At 38.4% G+C, this 27,225-nt stretch overlaps 1 protein-coding gene across 1 annotated transcript; it reads left to right on the top strand.

Moving 5' to 3' along the window:
* Positions 1–713: 713 nt before the first annotated feature.
* LOC104234892 (putative WEB family protein At1g65010, chloroplastic) lies at positions 714–26,388 on the top strand. Its single transcript, XM_009788531.2, has 3 exons — positions 714–931; positions 24,626–24,788; positions 25,195–26,388. Exons 1-3 carry the CDS (start codon positions 714–716, stop codon positions 26,386–26,388), a joined length of 1,575 nt encoding a protein of 524 aa, XP_009786833.2.
* The last annotated feature ends 837 nt before the right edge of the window (positions 26,389–27,225 follow it).

Here is a 27,225-nt window from a genome sequence, read left to right as displayed (position 1 = left end):
CAGTTCCTTCCCAATATTCTGAGTCGTTTGGCAAGCATAGTGGGGAGTCTGGGCAGTTAGTACTGTCCACTGGAAACAATAACGAAATTATACAAGCCAACGTGAGGAAGATGGTAATTAAATCCAAACTTTGGGCTGACCAAAGAGAGGATGATGATGAAGAAGACTGGGGTGCTGAAACTGCGGGGGATTCGACTAATGAAGGTGAGCGATGTAGTGGAGATGAGGAGATGCTTTCAGTTGGCTCACCATCTTTGCCAAAAATTGGTAGCTCTTCAAAGTTGAACTCAGGCAGCAAGTCAAACGCAAATGCCCCAGATTTTATCCCTAAAAATAGGCAGCAATAGATTGGAACAAGCACAGTAGGTGCTATTTCGATGGCCAAGGCAGTAGAAAGTACTGGACATCAGCAGGTTATTGCTAACAATCCAACTACTATATATGCAGCAGCAATATCAAGTCCTTGATAGCAACAACAGATTAATTCAGATGTTATTACTGCTGATGATCAAAAAGCAACAATAACACCAAAGTCCGGGCAGCAGCAAAATCGTGCAAACACTCCAGTCATTGCTTTGGAGGATAGATTGTTGCTGGATGCATTGGTAAGTACTAAACCCTCAGTGAATTCAGTTCATAATTTAAGCACTGGACATATGGCAAAGAACAGACGCAATACACAAATTGTTGAGCAACATTAAGACAAGGCAGTCATGACAAAGTCACAAGACGCAAATGTTTTGATGGCACAAGACACTATCCAAAACTTTCCAAATCCAATGAATGTAGGAAGAGACATGTATGAAGATGGAGAGGAAGATGAAATGCTACAAAAATGCAGGCAAGAGGTAGCAAAAAAAGGTGATTTATCACCTATGCACAGTGTAGAAGAAAGAAGACTCACACAAGGAAGAAGAGTTGGGACGACAAGGTGAATGAGGAAGCAAACGTTAGACGACTCCCAATGAGAGTTGCCAAACAAAAACAGGCTGCCCCAACCACATCTACGAGATCCAACCGTTCAAACAAGAAATCATGAAGTTTGAAGACATATTGAAGAGGGTTGATGAAGATAAAAAAGAATTACAACTTGAAGAAGTTGCAAATTTAGATAAGAAGGGACAACACATTAACTCTTACTACACTTTATTCTACCACTATGTTAGTATACTCATTTGTAATATCATCACAGAGTATGTTATAAACTTTGCGATGATCATAGAATATTTTGTACTCTCTAGTTCTTACTTTTTACATGCATGCTAGTAGTGGAGGTTTTTTATGCCTCGATAGGATTAGTAAGGTATGGTTTAGCCTAGTTTGTGTTGCTCTTGTCCTATGGCTTTGGAAAGATATCCTAATGGATATGAGATTATATGCCCTCGTGAGACTTTGCCGGTACCTACACCATGATCCTCTACATGAGGCTACCATCATAAGGCAATGTGAGGCGCAGATGAGTGATTATATAACCAAGGCATAGAGGAAACACTATTGGTGCTATTGTCCCCCTTATTTTTACTCTTCCTATGTGGTTTGCTTTTTACTATTAATAAAACTAGCCCTAGGCACCTCGCGCTAGTGGATTTGCTTTAAAAAAAAAGTTTCCCCATACAAACTTAGGCAAGATATCTTCCTTAAAGAAGCTAAATCAATACTTTATGAAGCCCTTCCCGTGTGAAACAACCTCTAAACGGCTCGAATATAGCCAAAATAACTTAATATCATAAATAAAAGCCATAGGAAACAATTTCGGATAATAAAGCTTCGGCCTTTAATAAAAAACAAAAAGTCAACCCAAAAAGTTAACCCCAAGCTCGTATCTCAGAATCCAACAAAACTCACAAATTCTGAACACCCATCCCGATACGAGTTCAATCATACTAAAATCATTCAATTTCGACCTCAAATCGGCCTTCGAACTATCAATTTATGTTTAAGAAAGTTCTTTACTAAAATTCCCAAATTCTCCAATTCAATTTATTAATCAAATACTAAATCGAGATTGGAATCATGTAAAAAATATGAGTCAAAAATATTAATTCAATCCAAGTAATTAAAATCCCATTCAAAATCGCCCAAAACCGAGCTCCAAAACCTTATGAGAAAAGTAACTAATTCTGAAATAAGGAAAAAAAATGCAGCAGTTGTTCCAACTCGATTTAGGTCCTAGATGATCCCGAAACTTACGTTTGATAAGCCAAACACGATCCTTATAAGATTACACCCAAGATAGACTCTTGAATCATCTAATTTGGCCTTAAAATAAGTAAGATATGATGTTTTGAAGTTTTAAAAGAAATCTAAAAATTTCAATGACATTTTCGGAATTATTTACACTAGAAGAAACCAGCAATAAGAAAATTTTCGTTTTAGCACCCAAACTCATTCGGAACCTCCTGGACACAAACCATATATGCATTTCAATCAGAAAACACGCTACGAACCTGCTCACATACTCAAAATACCGTAAAGAGGTCATCTTGATCTGATATTGACCATGGTCAAATTTCAAATCCTTAACTTAGCTAGTTTCTCAACCAATGTTCCAAAATATACCCGAGACTCTTGGGCCTCATCCAATCATACCTACAAGTAACAATACATCATAAAACTTATCCAAATCCTCAAAAAACCCACGGAAATACCACAACAAAGAATCGAGGATCAAACCGAATAGAATTTCTCTTAAGTTGTTAAATCTTCATTCTTTCAAAAGATTGTTCGAATCACACTTAAATACTTCAGATTACTTACAAACTTTGCACACAAGTTCAATTCAACTATATAGAATACCAATTGGAGTCCAATAACATCAAAGTCAACTTTTGGTCAAACTTATGAACTCTTAAGTTTTTCAAATTGCCAACTTTCGACTAATAGTGATGAATTCTTATAGGAACCTCTGAAACCAAATCCGAATATACGTACAAGGCCAAAATTATCATACAAACTTATTGAAATAATAAAAATCCGATTCTAAATCTATTTACCCAAAAGTCAAACCTTGGTTAATTCTTCCAACTTAAAGCTTCTAAAAATGAGAACCATTCTTCCAAATCAATCCTGAACCGCTCGAAAACCGAACGAACCATACAAAAAAGTCATAATATATAATATGAAGCTACTCTAAGTCTCAAACCACCGAATGGTATGCTAAATCTCAAAATGGTGGGTCGGGTCATTACATCCCCCCCCCCACTTAAACATACCTTCGTCCTCGAACGTGCCAAGAGTCGTTCCAAAGCCACAAATTACCATATAACCTCACCATACACATAAATATCGGTGAAACCACGTCGCCCCAATCCATATAAGCCTGAAAACACCACCTAACAGAGGAACCTTACTTTAACCTTACTCCATAAACCTTAAAACCCAAATCCCCAACATCCGAAACTCATTATATGATCCTATTCTTGCATCTATGCACCGTATAACTCTAAACAAGCCGTATCAGTCCATAACCATATCTCTTTACATAATCAAATGATATACCACATAACTCAAATACTCATAGTAATAATTTCCAACCGCAATAGCTGCTCGATAACCAACCCAACACTGGTAACAAATCTCATATCAACTAAACCCTTGTTCTGAACCTTCGTACACTGCCAATGATGAAAGAGACATAAGAAACTCATTACCACCCATCAGATCAACAGGTCGTGGAGCTCTCTTGCCCGATAGTAACCATAGCCAAAATCTAAGCCGACTAGTGACACTATTCTTCCAAACATACATTAATCAAATCCGTTGGCATTCATTCAAGCCCAATAACCTCACCTCATCCAATACAAGCTACTCGACTGACCTGTCATACAAATGCTACTTAGAGCCACATACCATGCAATCTGTGCACCAATAAATAATTACTCAGATATACCAATGATGGAAAGAGAATGAAAATGAAAGAACCATCCCACCAGCTTAACATATACCACCATGAAGCTCAATGTTGCCAATACACCATACAAGGAGAAACATAACACATGAAATAAGCACAAAGGATCATATCCTAACATAACGTCGTTGCGATGCATGACCCAATCTGACACTGGTCCACCTAGAATACGTCGAGCCATGATACTCACAATCAATAACCATAACCATATCAACAACAAACATACGAAGCAAATGACCATAACCATGGAGATACAGATATCACAATATACCAGAAACAGGAAGACCATAACCAAGGCACAATCAACCATTCAACACCCCAAGAGAAATCTCGCTTGAATTTCGATACAAAGCCCAAACATAACTGCATCATATGTAAATAGTCAAGAGTCTCACAATCCGTCGTGGCATAGAACAGTAACACATAGAACACATCAGAACACGAATAAGGTCAATTCTAACTGATGACACCACTCGCTATAATAACTGTGCTGAGTAAACAAGTCTGACCTTATGTAGAATATACATTCTCATTAAGCCTACCAGTGGTCTCCAAATCAATTCTGATCCTTCCGAAATAGGTAGATAGCCTCCAAAAAGGCCACTATAGCATATCTATAGCACATATCATCAGTCACCAACCTCTTAGCATACCTTTATCGTCCGCAACTATGGAATAAGTTTCCTCTGAGAAACTTCTTAGTCTTTCGATCCTTAAAATGCCAAAATATCCATATCCAATCACAATTGCACTACTCAAATGACTGATACCTTCATTATATACGATCATCCCATGATAAATATGCCTTTGTGCCATATAGAAAAATCTGAACATCCGCGGTCGATCAATCAGCCGATTACCGTAATACTAGTCAGGCATCCGCAAGTCGAAGCAGAGTGCGCACCCTTCTCAGGTGGTACCAAATGATGCTAGCATTCTTCTACATATCTAAAATCATCCATGCTGTCTGAACTTGTGACCCCATCCAAGCGAAAATCGTAACACGCAACATGTTCCTTATGTCGATAGAAGACATCTGGTTCAAGCCATGGTCGACACTACCAGAACTCTTTGAGACCCGTCCACTACCACCAAGCCATAAAAACTGAACTTCCCCAAATCAACCAAGTCACACAAGCCGCCAAACCCAAGAGTACTGCCACAAAAATGTCGATAAGGTATTACCATACCAAAAGAACCAATTACCTTTGTTACCGTGCTGACCCAACACCACCAAGTTGACATACTTGCTCGAATATTCCTTGATTTGTCTTTAAGTTAGTACGTTTGCTCATCGGTACACAATGATTCCAAATCAAAGTTCGTTGCAGACGATCCTAGCACGAACCAAGTCATCTGAAGGCCCATAAACCTCTATATTTCCTCTGAAGCACCCAACAATGCTGCAACTAAGATACCTAATCTGAAAAGATCTTCTGTGAATCTGAAGATGCTTCTTTAACCTCTCTGATACTGAAATTTAGATTTAGCAGTAATACAGATATACCGCATATATACCTCAGACCCAAAGCTGATATAACACCTGCCTATGCAATCTGTTTGTTGATAGTAAACTTTCCACTTGGCACGAAGCCATAGGACACAACATTTGATGATCCACAATAGTACAACACTAATCAGAGACAAGAACCTGTTGCATCCCACACCTGAACAACTGGAGATATACCAATATGTTCGCGTCCTTAGTTTGGACAATAGAGACAATGATCGAGCATCCTTGGCCCCCTTATATCCTATTCGCAGCATTCCGTACCATTGTAGCATAGCTGATACCGAGTGCACATCATCACATACGAGTGGATGTAAAGGAATATAAGATGTATGTTTCAAGCTGAATTAGTGTCGCACGATAAAGAATGAAAGGAGTGGAATTTCCTAATAGTTCTGTAGCCTCTCGAACATAAGTACAAACATCTCTGTACCGATCCACAAGACTTTACAAACCTTCTTATGACTCGAAGCACCTATGAACCTAGAGCTCTGATACCAACTTATCACGACCCCAAATTCCCACCTTAGGATGTCATGATGGAACCTAGTCTCTAGATTAGATAAGCGTAACACATGTTGAGTTAATAACAAAATTAAACTATTTAATCATTAAATCATAAACCAGTAAATGACATACATAACTGCAACGACCAATAGTTATCCATTTCCCAAAACCGGTAGTACGGGGTCATAAACTCTACTGAAATATACTAGAACTTTTAAATACTATATTATTTCGATTTACAATTTAACAGTAGCACAAGGAAGTAGGATGGTAACTCCGAGCCCGCGAGTGTCAAACAGGTATACCTTGAAGTCTCCGCCGCGTATACGCAACTCCTAATATCACAATTAGAAAAACCTAAATCTGCATAAAATGTGCAGAAGTGTAGCATGAGTATATCATAACGGTACCCAGTAAGTATCAAGCCTAACCTCGATAGAGTAGTAACGAGGCCAGGTCAAGACACCTACTAGACATAAAATCTGTACAAGATATCCATGAAGCTAACAATGGAAAGAACATCAATGTAAGGCTAACATCGAAAAGATTATTGATTTACAACCAACAACGAAACAATAGAAATGCAAACGGTAGCAAGTAGTAAACGGATAATAGAGAAGCAACATAATCAGGACACCGATGAGATATGGATGAACTCAAATAAGGAGGAACCAATGAAAACTCAAATAATCAAATTGTTCCCAACGCATGGTCATAAAATACGAATTACCCCGAGGCACCACACCTCGTAAATCACAATCATGGACCACAATTTCTAAATTTTACACGTAGGGCACCTCGTGCCCACAATAACAATTACCTTCACATGGCAAGGTCCACGTGCTACCATGTACATTGCAACCGTAATAAATATCAATTAAAATGATTGAGAGTTATATTTAAACACCATAAAGCATAATAATAATCTTGAATAAATTAAGGCTTCAAATGAAAAAATGAGTTTATTTTAAAAATTAATTAAATATAAAATATAATTTATACGAAATAGAGTATCATATGGATTTAGTTTAGAAATCAATAAAATTAAGTAAAATATCATATTTAAACAAAGCATAACATCAGTTAAATTAACAAATTAAATATAGAATTTGTTAAAAGAGAAACGTGATAACGATTTTAAGTAAGGTAACCAATCAACAAGGTGTTGCGTATAATTTGAGAACCTAATTATAGTAAAAGGGCGATAACCATTTAAAATAATAAGTCACCGAGTGAGATAACAAGTTCTATCTTAAGAGACACATAGAATAAAGCATGTCAATAATTCTATTATTTAAATCGCTATGTTACCACCAACTCAACAGAATATGATATAATTACTATACACAACTAAATTCACATTGACAATCAATTTATCAAGTTATAATGGAGGCACATATTAGCATGTTAAATCAATACAATAATATCACGTATAATGCATGACTCACACAAGAAGTCACAATCGTTCCAACACCAAGATAACAACGAATAACCAAACATAATCAAAATGTGGATGAAAGATTGAAGGAAGAACAATAGCCGTTCAAATCAACAAGTTGTCCCAACATAGAAGGTACAACAAGAATCACAACCGAGGTACCCTTCGAAATCACAATTCACAAGTCATAATCACAATCTTTTCTTATACCGCCGCGTGAGCTTTATATTTAGATAGTTTTGAAAATATTTTTTTTCGAAATAACTACACGCACTTTAGCCCCCTTTATGTCATCACGTGGCTTCACGTAATTCTCTTACTAGCAACACGCACATAAATCCCACCTTATGCCGTCACATGCATATTAACCCCTATCCCTATACTGCCGCATGCACATCAATATCACAACACAATAACAACTCGCACTACAAGTGCTCATATGCCACAACTTGCCAAAAATTATCAGTATCAAATTTTTCACAACATATAGCTCACGGCTCAACCATAATATGAACAAGAATATCAATAATAACAAAATAAAGGTGAATAGCTCAACAAGAAAGATATCTCAACAACTAACAACTTTGCCTCAATGTGAAAACGGCTTTCACAACTTCAATACCAATAACTCAACAAGAAGATATTCCATGAAATAACAACTTCAAGTAAGGTAATTCAATAATTAAAGAATTAACAAGACAATAAGTAAGGCAATAACTTCAACTAAAGCATGTAAGAGCAAAATAACAAGTAAGAGATAGAGCAAGTGTTAACAATGTCAAATAAAACATGTAAGGATAGACTAACACATGTAAGGGTAGATTACCAATGAAAGATATAACATGTTATGACAATTTAATTAAAGGCATGAAAAGAGTCTAAATAGCCTAAATCAGTCAAATACAACATACAACCCATGTACCCACTCGTCACCTTGCGTACATGAATTTCACATAACACAAATAGCACAACCCAATCCTAAGGGGTAGTTCCCCCCTCCCCTCCCCCCACAAAGTTAGGCAGGATACTTATCTCAAAAAGCTAAATCAATACTTTAAGAATCCTTTTCCGTGTGAAACAACCTCCGAACTGCTCGAATCTTGCCAAAATAACTTAATATCATAAATAAAAGCCATAGGAAATAATTTCGGATAATAAAGCTTTGATCTTTAATGAAAACCAAAAAGTCAACCCCGAGCTTGTTCCTCAGAATCCCATAAAACTCACAAATTTCGAACATCCATTCCTATGCAAGTCCAATCATACCAAAATTATTAAATTCTGACCTCAAACCGGCCTTCAGACCATCAATTTATTTTTTAGAAAGTTTTTTTACTAAAATCTTCAATTTTTTATTTCTCCAATTCAAATTATTAATCAAACACTAAATCGAGGTTGGAATCATGAAATAATAACAAATACGAGTCAAAAATACTTACCTCAATCTAAGCAGTAAAAATCCCTTGCAAAATCGCCCAAAATCGAGCTTCAAAACTTTGTGAGAAAAAGTAACTAAATTTCGAAATAAGAAAAAAATGGAGCAGTTGTCCCAGCTTGATTCAGGTCCTAGATGATTCTAAAACTCATGTTTGATAAGGCCAACACAATCCTTGCGAGATTACACCCAAGATAGCCTCTTGAATCACCCAATTTGGCCTTAATATAAGGGAGATATGATGTTTTGAAATTTTAAAAGAAATCTTAAAATTTCAATGGCATTTTCGTAATTATTTACACTAGAAAAAAAATCAGCAATAACAAAATCTTCCTTTTAGCAACCAACACTCATCCGGAACCTTCTAGACACAAACCATATATACATTTCAATTATAAAACATGCTACGAACCTGCTCGCGCTCTCAAACATCGAAAAGAGGTCATTTTGATCCGATATTGATCATCATACATAATATGAAGCTACTCTAAGTCTCAAACCACTGAATGAAATGCTAAAGCTCAAAACAATTGGTCGGGTTGTTACATCCTTGTTGTATTCTATAAGTTCAGCAATTATCTCTAAGCAAGTAATAAGACATGTTCAATGATTAAATTTATTTCTTTATGTATCTTTTTTTTCTCGATGAGTTGATACTTGTTGGTTTTTGATTTTTTTTTATCAACGGTCATGTGAGCTTAGAATGTATTTAATTTTATATTCGCGAGTACTTTAATTAAGAATATTAGAGTCTATGGCTCTATGCACTAGCTAATATTAAAGTCGAACATACCGAAATTACCGTACCGAATAAACCGAAATCGAAAAGAGAAATGCCAAACTATACCGAACTTAATTAGGTACCGTATTGGTATAGCATTATAGGAAATCGAATATTGAAAATATCGAACCAAAATATCTAAATATCATACCATATCGACTGACGAACACCCACGAAGCAACTTAAATTTTCCAAAATTTTCTATACCTAGTGCACATGATTTGTATAGGAATTTTATTCTCCATTTTTTATTTTGTCTATAAGAGTTAGTTAGTGAGGTAACTATTACAATAGGACACATGTAGTTAGTTATAGCTTCTTTTTTTGTTTACACTTTAGTCCTAGTTAATTGTATATATATGTAGTTTTACAGCAGCCCTGAATCAATTAGAAAACGAAAATTTCTAAATTCCATATAACTAGTTAATTTATCCGCGCTTTGCGCAGTTTAATATAATTTTTTTTTTCTTAATTTAATATAGAAGCAATAAAAAATAATGAAAGACATAAATATGAAAAATTAAAAAGTCAAATATATAAGATAGAAGGTACATATCAAGATAAAACATAAAACAGAGCAATTAAAAAGTATCATATATATTTTTTATAGATTATCTTGACAGAACTCATACACAAATAAACATGTCTCAACTAATCAACCTTTTTTTCCTTCGGAGTAATAAACTTCCACATCCTACAAATCGTTTATCTTTCGGATACAATCATCCTCTTTTAGACCCAAATGAAGTTACAAGAACCAATAGTGAATGCAGGGATGGAATATTGACTAACACAACTGCAACATAAAGTGTTGAAATATTCAATCTATGTTAAGATATTTCCTCTTTGCACTATGTAGCTCTTGTGAGAAAGTTTTGGCGCTCACAGTATGTTGGATCGACCAATAATATGTGTCCACTTGCAATCATCATCACCAAATTAGAAGTAACCTCAAAGAAATCTGCTTATTCAAACTCCATTAGTCAAGTCTTTTCTTTATTATTGGAAAAGTCACATTGTCTGAGGGCTAGGACATGATCCCATCTTTTCTTTTTATACAAAGCTGCAAAAACATGGTTAGCGAAAAGAGACCACTCTCATGTACAATTTTTCTACTACGATCAGTTAAGCAAGAAAAAAGGAGTAAACAAACTATTATATATTTATAACGAACTTATTTATCCAATTATTTGCACAACTCCTTAGTTAGAACAAAACAGAACAAAAACGAATCTACACTTGTTTCTTTAGCGGAACTTTATTGAATTCAAGCTTCTATTTCAGGCTGCACTAATGGCTATAGTTTTTCGAACACTATAGTGGCATCATCTCCTTACCACCAAATCTCAATCAGGACTATTAAAATTTAAAGTAGCAATGTATAAATTGATATACAATAATGATTCAGATATAAAAGTTTTAAAAATAATTTAGATATATGCAATAATGGAGTAACAAAAAGAAATCCTCTTCTCCTATTCACATCAGACTCCATCAGAAACACTTAACTTTTCTATTTGTGTAGTCATTAAAGCAAGAATAATACATAGTAAAAGGAGGAAGAAAGGTAGAAAGGTGATACGAGTAAAAACCCAAGATATAAAACTGAAATTGCTTAATTAAGGAGAAAAAAGCAAAAGAAAACTGATATATTGCACTACACCGATGACACTTCTATTCGCAATACACAGATTCTTCAAATTACTAACAAATGACACGACCTAATAGATACTCCCTCTACTCCGTTCCAAAAAGAATGACCCCTTTCTAAGTTTGGAAATAATTTAACTTAAACTTACAATTCTATCCTTAATGAGAAGCTTTTATAACCACACAAATACTCTGGGCCCCTTTTTGACTTGTTTAGAACCATAAATTTCAAAAATCTTTATTTTTTCTTAAACTCCGTGCCCAGTCAAACAAATTCACATAAATTGGAACGAAGGGAGTACCTAACTTCATTGCAATAGTCATCATGTAAAGACAACAATATCGAAACAAAACCTCACAAAAAAACGGAATAACCTGCATTTTTGAAATTCTCTGGAGGTGTATGGAAGGAGTAGCCACTAATACAACATTAGGGGATTCTCTCGTCAATTCAACACTATGATTATTTCTCTCATCGATTCTGCTAAGTTTTTGATTAATTCTCCCTTTTCTTCTCGACTTGTGTTGTTTCAAGTTCAATTAACCTTAAAAGATAAGAAGATAAACAATGTAAGAAGAAAAAGCAATGATGCCAATGGCACACACTGATCAGCGGAAAATCAGTCTTAAAGGGTAAAATAAAAGAAAAATAGTTATCCTTATTACATACCAAAGGAAAACTAAGCACTGATATATACCAAGAATATATATTAGTGCCGTACAATCTGGTAAATAGGAAAAAAGAAAAAGACCACTAAAATGATACATGACTGATAATGATAATCAAGGAAAAAACTCCATAGTACTATAATATATAATAATAGTCGTTCAAAAACATTAATGGTATTCACCATGATATCAAATGTCTTTTTTTTCCTGATAATCTCGTAGACAAATAAATATGATAGAATAAAAGAACCAAAAGAAAAAGTAAAAAGAGTGAAATCTAAGAAAGTATTAAAACTCTTCCTATGTTTTCTCGCTAATTTCTCTCTGGCGTTAAAAAGAAAACCTTAGTCATATACTCATACTTCTGTTCTTCTGGATGGAGTGAAGTTGGCTTCGTGCGCAGATACCATATTCTTAATCAACTAAAATCATATTATGAAATTACTTTTCTGTGTTTCTATTCTCACGCACAAGTGGGTTTAAACAGAAATTCTTCAGCACAAAAACTGTAAAGCTGCAAAATTTACAAAGAGGAATGTCATACCATATTACCAGTTCTTGTTTTCATCTTATCATTTGCTTCAAATTTTAAATCCTCAGACTTCTGCTACCTTGAAAGGCCTACCAAATAAGAGACAGAAAAGGAAATTATAATAACAGAGAGGAAATTATGAGAAAGAAAAGGAAATCAGTAACTGTAACTGGCACGACCCGCATTTCCCGCCCTCGGGAGTCGTGATGGCGCCTACTAATGTGAGCTAGGCAAGCCGATTGTTTGAACAATTTACCTTTTTCCCATTTTAAATCCTTTAACAATTATAAGCAATAATTTAAAGACAGTGGAATTTATGACAAGCGAAAGAAAAACAATAAAACAATACAACTATTTAAAAAAGACTACCCAGAACTAGAATCACAGTTTTACAGACGGTCTAAGAATACTACAAACAAGGTCTGAATGAAATACATAAGTCTGTCTCTAAATAAGTAAAACAGTAAGAGAAAAGATAGGAGGAGACGCCAAGGCCCGGAGATGTCTGCAGGACTACCTCAGGTCGCCTGCGTAGACTGAAGACAGCACCGTCACTGCGGTCCAAATGCTCCGGTATCAGTATCTGCACACAGTGCTGAGTGTAGTATCAGCACAACCGACCCCATGTGTTGGTAAGTGCCTAGCCTAACTTCGGCGAAGTAGTGACGAGGCTAGGACCAGACTACCAAATAAACATGTGCAGTTAAATCATATATAGCGGAAATAGAAGCAGATAATTACGACTAAAGTTGGGCGGGGGAAACATACTGCGAAGAGTAATAGGTAACAACAGAACGACAATAGAGAAATATAAGGAATGCCATAAATCAATTAGCAGCAAAAGTAAGGAAATATAAGAACAAGTACACATGTAATACCGTTGCAGACGTGCAACACGATCCCATCATATGATACCGTTGCAGGCGTGCAACCCGATCCCATTTCATATGATACTGTTGCAGGCGTGCAACCTGCTCCCATTTCATATACTACCGTTGCAAGCGTGCAACCCGCTCCCATTTCATATATTACTGTTGCAGGTGTGCAACCCGCTCCCATTTCATATATTACCGTTGCAGGCGTGCAACCCGCTCTCATTTCATATATTACCTTTGCAGGCATGCAACCCGCTCCCATTTCATATATTACCTTTGCAGGCATGCAACTCGCTCCCATTTCATATATTACCATTGCAGGCATGCAACCCGCTCCCATTTCATTTATCAACACCAATCATAAAGGAATCCCAGCAAGGGAACAATAGCAATATAACAACATCCCGGCAAGGGAGCAATAATATCAAAATAAACATCCGGCAAGGGAACAATAATATGACAATAACATCCCGGCAAGGAAACAATAATGATAATAACATACCGGCAAGGGAACAATAATGATAATCCTCATATGAAGCGCAATAAATCACAACGTGTCATAACAATTACAATACAAGACTCACGAGCATGTTTGACACCGACGTATAGATACTCGTCACTATGCCTATACGCCGTACTCCACAATTACCACATAGCAAATAAGACACGACTCCTAATCCCTCAAGCTAAGGTTAGACCAAACACTTACCTCGAACTTCCACGGCCAACTCAAGCCTCAAATACTGCTTTTCCTTTTGAATTTGGCTCCAACTCAATTGTATCTAGACATAATCGACTTAATAACATCAATAAACGCTAAACAATCCAATCCCAATGCTTAATTATAGATTTCCTATCATTCTTCCCAAAAGTCAAAAATCGACTCCGGGCCGCTAGGTCAAAACATGAGGTTTGGACCAAAACCCGATCACCCTTTCACCCACGAGCCCGAATATATAATTAGTTCTAAAATCCGACCCCAAAACAAGGTCTAAATCTCAATTATACAAAAAACCCTAACTCTACCTAAATCACTAATTTTCTACCCTTAAGAATATGATTTAGGCCTAGAAATCTAATGGGTGTTAATGAAAATAGAAGAAATAAGTTTAAGATTACATATCTATGGATTTGTGGTGAAGTTTTTTTTTTCAAAAATCGCCCAATTTGGAGTTTGGAAGAAGAAGTTATGAAATTTGGGTTAAATCCTGTATGCTCTGTTACTGTTTAAAAATCACTGGGTAGGCCTTCATCGCGTTCGCGATAGGCCTGTCGCGTTCGCGATGGGTCAGGCCCAGCTGATCATCGCGTTCACGTTCGACGGCTCGCGTTCGCGGAGCTTAAGCTCCTAGAGCCTTCGCGTTCGCAGTCAGATGGCCACGTTTGCGTAGAACAAATGTGAACCCGCCCCCCAGGCCTTTAACCTTATGCGTTCGCGAGTGCCTGGACGCGTTCGCGAAGGGTACTCCCCCCACAGCCTCGCGTTCGCATCCCAAGCTCCGCGTTCGCGAAGAACAAACTGGCACCTGAGAAAATTACCTTACGCGTTCGCGAGTGGAACCACGCGAACGCGAAGAACAAACCCTCTGTGCACCTGAGATAGCAAAAACCTGCAATTTTTCCTAAGTTCAAAACGTTCTGAAACTCACCCGAGCCCTCAGGGCTCCAAACCAAACATGCATACTAACTCAAAAAATCATATGAACTTATCCGTGCGATCAAATCGCCAAAATAACCTCTTAAACAACGAATTTAGCATAGAAATCTAAGAAAAATCTCAAAACTTTCAAAGTATCAATCTTCACAACTACGGGTCCGAATCACCTCAAACGACTTCCGTTTCTTATCAAATTACACGGACTCATCTTAAATCACATATAAGACCTGTACCGGGCTCTGAAACTAAATACGGGCCCGATACCATCAAGTTTTAAACACATTTCATTTCCAAAAACTCATATATATTCAAGAAAATAATTTTCTTTAAAAATTCATTTCTCGGGCTTGGGACCTCGGAATTCGATTCCGGGCATACGCCCAAGTCCCATATTTTCCTACAGACCCTCCAGGACCGTCAAATTAAGAGTCCGAGTCCGTTTACTGAAAATGTTGACCGAAGTCAACTTAAATTCATTTTAAAGTCAAAATTCATCATTTTTCATAGATTTCCACATAATGGCTTTCCGGCTATGTGCCTGGACTGCGCACACAAATCGAGGTGATGCTGAAAGAGGTTTTTAAGGCCTAGGAACATAGAGTTTATTTTTAAAACAAGTGATCATCATATTCTCCACCTCTAAAATAACCGTTCGTCCTCAAACGGACAGAAGAAGAAAGTACCCGAGTCGGGGAAAAGATGGGGGTAACGGCTCCGCATATCGGACTCGGACTCCCAGGTTGATGCCTCAGCAGGCTGACCTCTCCACTGAACATGAACAGAAGGAAAACTCTTTAATCTCAACTGACGAACCTACCGGTCTAGAATGATGTCCGTGGGAGTCCAACAATGATGTCCATAGTAATACGCTCCCACTTCCACTCAGGAATCTCAATCTTTTGGAACAAACCACCGGGCATATGATGCTCGTACTTAACCTGTTGACAATTCAAACACCGATCCACATGAGCAATAATTCCCTTCTTCATTCTCAGCCACCAATAATGCTGCCGCAAATCCTGATACATCTTAGCGGCGCCCGGATGAATAGAGTAATGGGAACAACGGGCCTCCTCTAAAATCAACTCTTGGAATCCATCTACATTCGGCACATAAACTCAACCCTGCAATCTCAGAACTCCATCATCTCCTAAGGTAACATACTTGGCACCTCCGTGCTGCACCGTTTCTCTAAGGACACACAAATGAGGATCATCATACTGCCGATCTCGGATATGCTCCAATAATGAAGAACGAGCAATGGTGCAAGTTAATACACGGCTGGACTCAAAAACATCCAACCTCACGAACTGATTGGCCAAAGCCTGAACATCCAAAGCAAGCGGTCTCTCACCGACCGAAATATAAGCAAGACTGCCCATACTGGTTGACTTCCTACTCGAAGCATCGGCCACCACATTGGCCTTTCCCGGATGATATAAGATGGTGATATCATAGTCTTTCAACAGCTCCAACCACCTTCTCTGCCTCAAATTTAGCTCTTTCTGCTTGAACAAGTACTGCAGACTCTTGTGATCTGTGAACACCTCACATGTCACGCCATACAGATAATGCCTCCAAATCTTCGACGCGTGAAAAATGGTTTCCAACTCCAAATAATGAACCAGATAGTTCTTCTCATAAATCTTCAACTGCCGCGAAACATAGACAATGACCTTGCCATCCTGCATCAACACCGCACCAAGTCCAATACGAGATGCATCACAATAAACTGTATAAGGCCCTGAACCTGTGGGCAAAACCAACACTGGTGTCGTAGTCAAAACTATCTTGAGCTTCTGAAAGCTCGCCTCACACTCGTCTGACCATCTGAACTGGGCACCCTTCTGGTTCAACCTGGTCATCGGGGCTGCAATAGACGAAAACCCCTCCACAAACCGACGATAATAGCCTGCCAATCCCAAGAAACTCCGAACCTCTGTAGCTGATGCTGGTCTAGGCCAGTTCTTAACTGCCTCAATCTTCTTCGGATCAACCTGAATACCCTCTGCTGATACAACATGACCCAGGAATGCAACTGAACTCAACCAGAACACACACTTCAAAAACTTGGCATACAATTGACTATCCCTCAAAGTCTGAAGAACCACCCTAAGATGCTGCTCATTCTCCTCCCGGCTATGGGAATAGATCAAAATATCATCAATGAAGACTATCACGAACGAATCCAAGTAAGTCCTGAATACTCGATTCATCAAATCCATAAAAGTTGCTGGGGAATTTGTAAACCCGAATGACATCACCAAGAACTCATAATGCCCGTACCGAGTGCGGAAAGCTGTCTTAGGGACATCAGATGCCCTAATCCTCAACTGATGGTATCCAGATCTCAAGTCACTCTTCAAAAATACCTTGGCACCCTGAAGCTGATCAAACAAATCATCAATCCTCGGCAATGGATACTTATTCTTGATTGTAACCTTGTTCAACTGCCGGCAAGCTTTGCATATTCTCATTGATCCGTCCTTCTTTTTAACAAACAACACCGGCGCACCCCAAGGCGAGACACTAGGTCTAATGAAACCTTTTTCAAGCAAGTCTTGCAATTGCTCTTTCAACTCAGGCGGGGCCATACGATACAGTGGAATAGAAATAGGCTGAGTGCTCGGAGCCAAATCAATGCAGAAGTCAATATCCCTATCGGGTGGCATACCTGGCAGGTCTGAAGGAAATACCTCAGGGAACTCACGAATAATAGGCACAGAATCAATAGAAGGAACCTCGGTACTCGAATCACGAACATATGCCAAATAGGCCAAACACCCCTTTTTGACCATATGCCGAGCCTTCATATAAGAGATAACACTACGGGTAGAATGACTAGGAGTCCCTCTCCACTCTAAACAAGGTAAACCCAGCAAGGCTAAGGTCGGAGTCTTGGCATGATAGTCCAAGATAGCGTGGTAAGGTGATAACCAGTCCATCCCCAATATGACATCGAAATCAACCATGCCCAGCAGTAATAAGTCTACTCGGGTCTCAAGACTCCCAATCACAACTACACAAGAGCGATGAACACGATCTACTATAGTAGAATCACCCACCGGCGTAGACACATAAATAGGAGCACTCAAAGAATCGCTAGGCATGACCAGATACGGCGCAAAATAAGATGACACATAAGAGTATGTAGACCCTGGATCAAATAGCACTGAAGCATCCCTACTACAAACCAGAACTGTACATGTGATAGCTACATCGGAAGCCACAACCTCAGGCTTGGCCGGAAGAGCATAATATTGGGGCTGGGCCCTACCACCCTGAACTACATCTCTAGGATGACCTGTTGCTGGTTGGCCTCCACCTCTAGCTGCTTGACCTCCACCTCTAATACCTCTACCTCCACCTCTAGCACCTCTACCCCCACCCCTAGCTAGCGGAGCGGGCGGTGGAACACCTGGTGCCTGAACTATAGCACAGGAACCCTAATACTGTGACTGAGAGCTGCTCGGTGCTCGAGGGCAATATCTAGCAATGGCCTCGTGTCGATGCAAGTAAAACAAGCCCTCGGCTGTTGGGGATGACGACCCTAAAAACTCTAAAGTGGCGGTGCACTGATATGAGCTGGTGGTGCACTGTAGGACTACCGATCAGAATATTGCATATGAGAACCACGGCCACCTGAAGCACCGTGAGAACCCTGAAGTGCTGACTGAAAAAGCCTAGGAGGATGGCCTCTACCATATGAATCCCTACCTCCAGACAAGGCGCCACTGAATCTTCCTGAATGACGAGGCATCTTGTCGGACCCCTGACCACCTCCCTGCGATAGAACCATCTCCACTCTCCTGGCTACATTGACCGCCTCCTAAAAAGAAATCTCATTCCCTATCTCCCCATCCATCTGAAGTCGAATCGGCTGAATAAGTCCCTCAATGTACCTCCTCACCCTCTCTCTCTCTCTCGGTGGGAAGTATGATAAGAGCATGACGAGCCAAGTTGATGAATCTGGTCTCATACTAAGTAACGATCATAGAACCTTGCTGGAGAAGCTCAAACTGCTTCCGATAGATCTCTCGCTGAGTGATAGGGAGAAACTTTCTCCAGAAATAGCTGGGTAAACTGCTCTCAAGTCAAAGCTGGTGATCCGGCTGTCCTATCCAAACAATAATCTCTCCACCAAGTCTTGGCGGATCCAGACAAGCGAAAAGTAGCAAAGTCGACCCCATTGGTCTCCACTATCCCCATGTTCCTAAGAACCTCATGATAGTTGTCTAGATAATCCTGGAGATCCTCAGAAGATGCACCGCTGAAAGTAGTAGTGAAGATCTTGGTGAACCTGTCCAATCTCCACAAAGCGTCGGAAGACATAGCTGCTCCGTCACCGGTCTGAGCTACCACACCCGGCTAAACTGCTCCAACTGGCTGAGCTGCTGGAGTTTGAAACTGGGGAGCCATCTGCTCCAGAGTGTGAGTAGCAGGAGTTTGGGCTCCTCCTCTAGCCTGAGAGGTGGCTGGTGCTACAGGAAGCAAGCCTGCCTGGGTGACACTCTCCATAAGGCCCACTAGACGGACCAGAGCATCTTGGAGTACCGGGGTAGCAATAAACCCCTATGGGTCCTGAACTGGGCCAACCAGAACTATCTGGGCCGGAACCTCATCATCAAAGTCAACCTGAGGCTCCACCACTGGTGCTGCTGCTCTGGGCTAAGCTTTTCCCCTCGTAGGAGCTGCTGTTGGGGGCTCGGGCTGTTGGTCAGTGGATGAGGAAGCGCGTGTTCTCGCCATCTGCGAAAGAACAGAGTAGAAATTTAATTAGCATTGAGAAACCAAACCGCACGACAGAAAGGAATAAATGTGAAGTTTTTTCCTAACTCTGTAGCCTTTGGGGGATAAATACCGACGTCTCCATACCGATCCCTCAGACTCTACTAAGCTTGTCTATGAACTGTGAGGCTCATGTAACCTAGATCTCTAATACCAACCTGTCAGGGCCCGAATTTCCCACCTTCGGGAGTCATGATGATGCCTACTAATGTGAGCTAGGCAAGTCGACTGTTTGGACAATTTGCCTTTTTCCCATTTTAAATCCTTTAACAATTAAAAGCAATAATTTAAAGACAGTGGAATTTATGACAAGCGAAAGAAAAACAATAAAACTACTAAGTATATCCAATACAACTGTTTAAACAAGACTACACAGAACTAGAGTCACAGCTTCACAGACAGTCTAAGAATACTACAAACAAGGTCTGAATGAAATACATAAGTCTGTCTCTGAATAAGTAAAAATAGTAAGAGAAAATATAGGAGGAGACGCCAAGGCCCGCAGACATCTGCAGGACTACCTCGGGTCACCTACGTGGACTGAAGACAGCACCCTCACTGCGGTCCAAATGCTCCGGTATCAGTATCTGCACACAGTGCAAAGTGTAATATCAGCACAACCGACCCTATGTGTTGGTAAATGCCTAGCCTAACCTCGGCGAAGTAGTGACGAGGCTAGGACCAGACTACCAAATAAACCTGTGTAGTTAAATCATATACAGAGGAAATAGAAGCAGATAATTACAACTAAAGTTGGGCGGGGGAAACATGCTGCGGGGAGTAACAGGTAACAACAGAACGACAATAGAGAAATATAAGGAATGCCATAAATCAATCACCAGCAAAGATAAGGAAATAGAAGAACATGTACACATGTAATACCGTTGCAAGCGTGCAACCCGATCCCATTTCATATGATACCGTTGCAGGAATGCAACCCGCTCCCATTTCATATACTACTGTTGCAGGCGTGCAACCCGCTCCCATTTCATATATTACCGTTGCCGGCGTGCAACACGCTCCCATTTCATTTATCAACACCAATCATAAAGGAATCCCGGCAAGGGAACAATAGCAATATAACAACATCCCGGCATGGGAATAATAATATTACAATAACATCCCGGCAAGGGAATAATAATATTACAATAACATCCCGGCAAGGGAATAATAATATCAAAACAAACATCCCGGCAAGGGAACAATAATATGACAATAACATTCCGGCAAGGGAACAATAATGATAATAACATCCCGGCAAGGGAACAATAATGATAATCCTCATATGAAGCGCAATAAATCACAACGTGTCATAACTATTACAATACAAGACTCACGGGCATGCTTGACACTGAAGTATAGATACTTGTCACCATGCCTATACGTCGTACTCCACAGCTACCATATAGCAAATAAGACACGACTTCTAATCCCTCAAGCTAAGGTTAGACCAAACACTTACCTCGAAATATTTTGGGTAAACGGACTTGGACCTGTGATTTGACGGTCCCGGAGGGTCCGTAGGAAAATGTGGGACTTGGGCATTTGCCCGGAATCGAATTCCGAGGTCCCAAGCCGGAGAAATAAATTTTTAAAGAAAATTATTTTCTGGAATATTTATGAGTTTTTGGAAATGAAATGTGTTTAAATCTTGATGGTATCGGGCCCGTATTTTAGTTTCGGAGCTCAGTACATGTCTTATATGTGATTTAATATGAGTCCGTGAAATTTGGTAAGAAACGGAAGTCGTTTGAGGTGATTCGTACCCGTAGTTGTGAAGATTGATACTATGAAAGTTTTGAGATTTTTCTTAGATTTCTATGCTAAATTTGTTGTTTAAGAGGTTATTTTGGCGATTTGATCGCATGGATAAGTTCATATGATATTTTTGAGTTAGTATGCATGTTTGGTTTGGAGCCTCAAGGGCCCGCGTGAGTTTCGGAAGGTTTTGAACTTATGAAAAATTGCAGAGCAGGCCTTCATCGCGTTCGCAATAGGCCTGTCGCGTTCGCGATGGGTCAGGTCCAGCTGATCATCGCGTTCGACGACTCACGTTCACGGAGCTTCAGCTCCTAGAGCCTTCGCGTTCGCGGTCAGATGGCCGTATTCGCGTATATCAAATGTGAAAACCCCCCGACCTTTAACCTTATGCGTTCGCGAGTGCCTAGACGCATTCGCGAAGGGTACTCCCCTCACAGCCTCGCGTTCGCGTTCCAAGCTCCGCATTCGCGAAGAAAAAACTGGCACCTGAGGAAATTGCCTTACGCGTTCGCGAGTGGAACCACGCGAATGCGAAGAACAAACCCTCTGTGCACCTGAGACAGCAAAAACCTGCAATTTTTCTTAAGTTCAAAACCTTCTGAAACCCATTCGAAACTCACCCGAGCCCTCGGTGCTCAAAAACCAAACATGCATATTAACTCAAAAACATCATATGAACTTATCTGTGCGATCAAATCGCCAAAATAACCTCTTAAACAACGAATTTAGCATAGAAATCTAAGAAAAATCTCAAAACTTTCAAAGCATCAATCTTCACAACTACGGGTCCGAATCACCTCAAACGACTTCCGTTTCTTACCAAATTTCACGGATTCATCTTAAATCACATATAAGACCTTTATCGGGCTTCGGAACAAAAATATGGGCCCGATACCATCAAGTTTTAAACACATTTCATTTTCAAAAACTTATAAATATTCCAGAAAATGATTTTCTTTAAAAATTCATTTCTCGGGCTTGGGACCTCTAAATTCGATTCCGAGCATATGTCCAAGTCCCATATTTTTTTACGGACCCTACGGGACCGTCAAATCATGGGTTGGGGTCCATTTACCCAAAATATTGACCGAAGTCAACTTAAATTCATTTTAAAGTCAAAATTCATCATTTTCAGAGATTTCCACATAATAGCTTTCCGGCTATGCGCCCGGACTGCGCAAGTAAATCGAGGTGATGCTGAAAGAGGTTTTTAAGGCCTCGGAACACAGAATTTATTTTTAAAACAAGTGATGACCTTTTGGGTCATCACAGTAACCCAAATATTAGTTCAACAAACAAAATCCATTTGGATGGTGAAAATTAGATTTTTAACAAGCTTAAACATGTGGGTTTAGATTTCAAATTTGATTTTGTGAGAAATTTGGAGTGAGTATTATTTAGAATTTTTAGAAATAGTATAAAGAGGTTGTATATAAAATTTGAAGTCATTTAATGGAGATTTGGACTAATTTTGAACAAGAATTGCAACTGCAAATCGTGGAAGAAGTTCGTCTGCAGACGCTTGTATAAAGATGTATAATGGTGTATAAGATGTGTTTATACAAGATTATACATAATTATACAAAAAACTGACTTCGTCTTCTTCCTTGCGTTTTTTTTGAAATTTAACTCAAATCTTGCTCAAATCTACTCCAAATCACTTCAAATTTAAATTTTGAACTCCTTTTGATATTTTCAATCAATTGGAACAACACCAATCCAAACAACTAACAAACTCAAAAAATCTTTTTTTTTGAAAGCCAAGCTTTGAATGGCCTTCAATGGTGGAATGTTGAATCTTCAATTTTCTTACATTGCAACTAGGTGACACAGGGGAGATGCAGTAATGGCAGACGGCCCCTTGAAGCATATGTAGAAGATGTGAGAAGAAAAGAGAGTGAAAGCAATGTTTGTGAGAACATAAATTTAACTCTATAGCTTTTAGAAGCAATGATGGTAAGAAAACAGATTTTGAATTTACTAGTGCTTTCAAAATATGTACAATATGGGCTAGGTCGGGTAAAACTTAAAAATATGGGCCATTTTTTGTTGTGAAGCCAAATATATTTTCTTGTAATTCTTTCTTAAAAGAAATGACAGATTCATTTGTAAAGAAAAGTAGCGACTGTTGAACTGCCTTTTTTATTTTTTTTATAAATCATTTGTTAAAGGAAAAAGGGAAAAATTTGACAACAGGGATAAATGCGAAAGATGAACGATGAGAGTGGCACCTCACCTCCCTTAGCCCCTGCTTTATAGATATATATAGATGAGTATCTTGTTAGGATGTGTGATGCCATCATCTTTAAGCTGTTAGAAAGGTGATACATTTATTTATTTAATTATATCTTAACAAACTTAGATATATAAGATTGAAACGGTTCCTTTGCAAGTATTAATGTGAACTTATTACACAAAATCTACAAAAGGCAGTTTGATGTTACATTTGAAAACAAAGGGTTTAGGTTACAATTAAAAATTGAAAAACAATTCATGTAATTAAATTGTGTATTGAATTCAAACCAGGCATTTTTGTCAATAACATATATATCATCTATCAGTCCTATGAAAGTCATTCTTCATTGTCTTTCAACTTTTACTGTTATTTATTTGTTGCAGTTTCTGGAGATTTTTGTCGATCACAATTGCAAATAAAACCAGCCAACTCCCAACTTTATCATATACGTAGTGTCTCCCTCAACCCATCAGACCACCACCACTGTGCAATATACACACTAAATGAATATTGATTCCAAACGCATACAGATGATGTTACGTTCTAAGTCAAGGTGCTTCTTATTTGCTGCTATATTCATGACATATTTGTCTCATTTTTGCTTTTCGTTTTTTTGTAGTGGTGATGTCGGAGCAGATACCTGATACCTCCCACCAGCCAAATGTACTAGAATTTATCCACCAAGACTTAGACAGACCATGATCTCCTATAATTTGTACTCGTCTCATTTATATAGGGTGACAATTTTATTGGATTAAAGTTGTGTTCTTGGATTTCATTTGTTGCTTTTGATGTCCTGAAGTTGTGAATATTCATGCATGTTTTTCTATTGTATCTTGTTTAAAGACTGAATTTTTTATGTTTTTGGAGGATTTGTAGAGCTGGATCCATTATTGAGCCTGGAAAGAGGAGACATGCTTCTATCTTTTCAAGAACAATTTCTGCATCCAAGCTTTGCAGATGTGATGCTATGGGATCACAAATTGATTCAGATGCCCTTGTTTCTCTTGAACGAAAACCCACTATTAAGCATTCGTCCGAGGTATTAAAACCTTTTTATGTCATGTTTGATGCTCCAACTATAAAGTAATGGTTTATTTTTTATTTAGGTTCTCAATAGGCGAATGTTATATCAAAGAATTGATATTTAATTCATAAAAATGGAGAAATTGATAGCGAAAATTGATATAAAAATGGGATTGTGGTGTAATTGTAGTTGTATCAAGTTGACACAAAACTTAGATGGTTCGACTTTCATACATCAAAACCCTGATTCTTTTGTATGGAGGGAGTAGTTCATTTTTTTATTCAAGCGCATTATAAGGAATTATGCAAATAAATCTTGATTTTTTTCCTTTTTGGGAAGTGATTTTTTGGTGGATATGGATAATAAGTTTTGTCCAAAAATATTAAATTTTATTTGTTATATTTATTTTTTGTTTGTGTAGAATGGGATCAATAGATTTTTGATCGTGCAAGAGCAAACGAGGAAACTTGAGGAGGAGCTGAGAGAGACAAGAGAGCAATTAAGTTTTGTTGAAGAAGAAAAGAGCAGAGCCATTGATGAACTTAGTGAGATGAAACATGTAGCCTATGAGACCAATGTGAAGGCGACCGATGGATTATCGCCAAGGAAATCAAGAGAACTTTATGCAGAAGTTAGGACTTTGATGGAGTTGCTTACTCACAAACAAGAAGAATTGAAGATAAAAGATAAGAATATCAAGTCTTTGAAGTTGGAGCTCGAAAAGGCGAGGCAATGTGAGCTCAAGTTACTAGAGAAAGATACAAATTTAGGGAAAGTGAAAGAAGGATTTAGTCATGTAAAAGCATTCAAGATTTGCGTAACAGATTGGTTGTCTGATTTTAGAAGAAGGATTCAAGAATTAGAAGATGAATTGGAGAACAGGAAGTTATCAGAGTCCAAAATATTTGATGCTTGGTTGTCAAAGACAAGACAGTTTGAACAAATCAAGATTGAACTCGAAGAATCCAAGCTCGAGATTGCTTCTCTTCATGAAAAGATTGAATTTTTAGACACTACTTTCAAGGAAAATGGAAGGTATCTTGATCATTCTTGCAATGAGGAAATGGAAAATATCAAGTATGAACTTGAATTGGCAAAAGAGAACGAGAAGGCGGCATCATCAAAGGCCAAGGCTTTAAATGATGAGATGAGCTTGCTGAAAAATGAAATGAAGTTGGCAAATGAGGCAGAAGAAAAGAGCAGAAAGGCGTTAGATGATTTAGCGTTAGCATTGAAGGAAGTTGCTTCGGAAGCATGTGAGGCCAAAGAGAAACTTAGTGCTACACAATTAGAACTCGGACAAGTGAAAAAGGAGGCTGGAAATCTGAAGGAGATGATCAAGAGCATTAAGGCTAGATATAAAAAGCTTATGGATGAAGCAAAAGAGGAGACGGAACTATATAGAAATATAGCGGACAGATTGAAGTTAGAGGTGGAGGAGTCACTAGTGGCTTGGAATGGGAAAGAAATGAGCTTCATCGCGTGTATAAGAGAAGCTGAAGAAGAACGGGATGTTGCTCTCCAAGAGGCCGCTAAGCTCAACGAGTCTCTTAAAGCAGCCGAGCAAATGACTAAAGCAGAAAGGGAAGAAAACTGTAAATTGAGAGACATATGAAGCAAATGCTGGAAAAGGAATGAATCGATGCCATTTCCTCTCTCGAGGAAATGGAAGCCTTGTGATTGATGAAGCTGCTTCATGAAAATTTAACTGAATATAAAAATGCGGATCAGAGTAATGAGGTTATGAGTTAGTTCTATCGACCACTTTTACAAGAAATGTGGTTGTTTTTTAAATTTCAAGCTTGGTGTATAGAAGCATTGGTTAATATGTTTACTCTCTTGTTTACTCCATAAGTTATGATCTTGATGGCTTCAGTGAGTTTTAAATTTCTAGAGAACTTTGATCTCCCAAATTTAATTTTTGTTAGGATGAATTTCTTTGTTTATGGACGTCGAAAAAAGCTTGTAAGTTAAGTTTTTCAAAGTGGGGATGTTTAAGTAGCTTTTCCAACTGCAGAGCATTTTCAAATTTATCAGTACATAATATTGCTTGGAGCTGTATTTCTTGATTTGGAGCCTGCTATTGTGGATGAAGTGAGGACTAGCTCATATCCATGTATAAAAGTAATTATTCATCAAATCTTGTTTACATTATACATTAATCAAAACTAGCTACTATATTTTTAAAAACCAAGAAGCAGAGTATATAGAGTGAATTAAAAAAAGAGACTACTGTCAGTTGCTTCCTATTTTCTCTTGGTCTCTTGCTTATGTGCATCAGCTTGTCTGTAGATGATCATCCAAAGATGGCCAACTCAGATCTGCTGCAATAACATCATCATCAGAACCCAATAATTCCTCCATTGTGAAGCACTCGTCGCTGCTTATAACTAAAGATGGCTCAGCATAATAATCTGATGATGTTAACATATCAGTAAAAGTGCTAGGTGCT

The sequence above is a fragment of the Nicotiana sylvestris genome, chromosome 12 (assembly GCF_000393655.2).
Source record: "Nicotiana sylvestris chromosome 12, ASM39365v2, whole genome shotgun sequence".
Taxonomy (NCBI): domain Eukaryota; kingdom Viridiplantae; phylum Streptophyta; class Magnoliopsida; order Solanales; family Solanaceae; genus Nicotiana; species Nicotiana sylvestris.
Note: the sequence above shows the minus strand (reverse complement) of the source record. Positions and strands in the feature narration are given on the sequence as shown.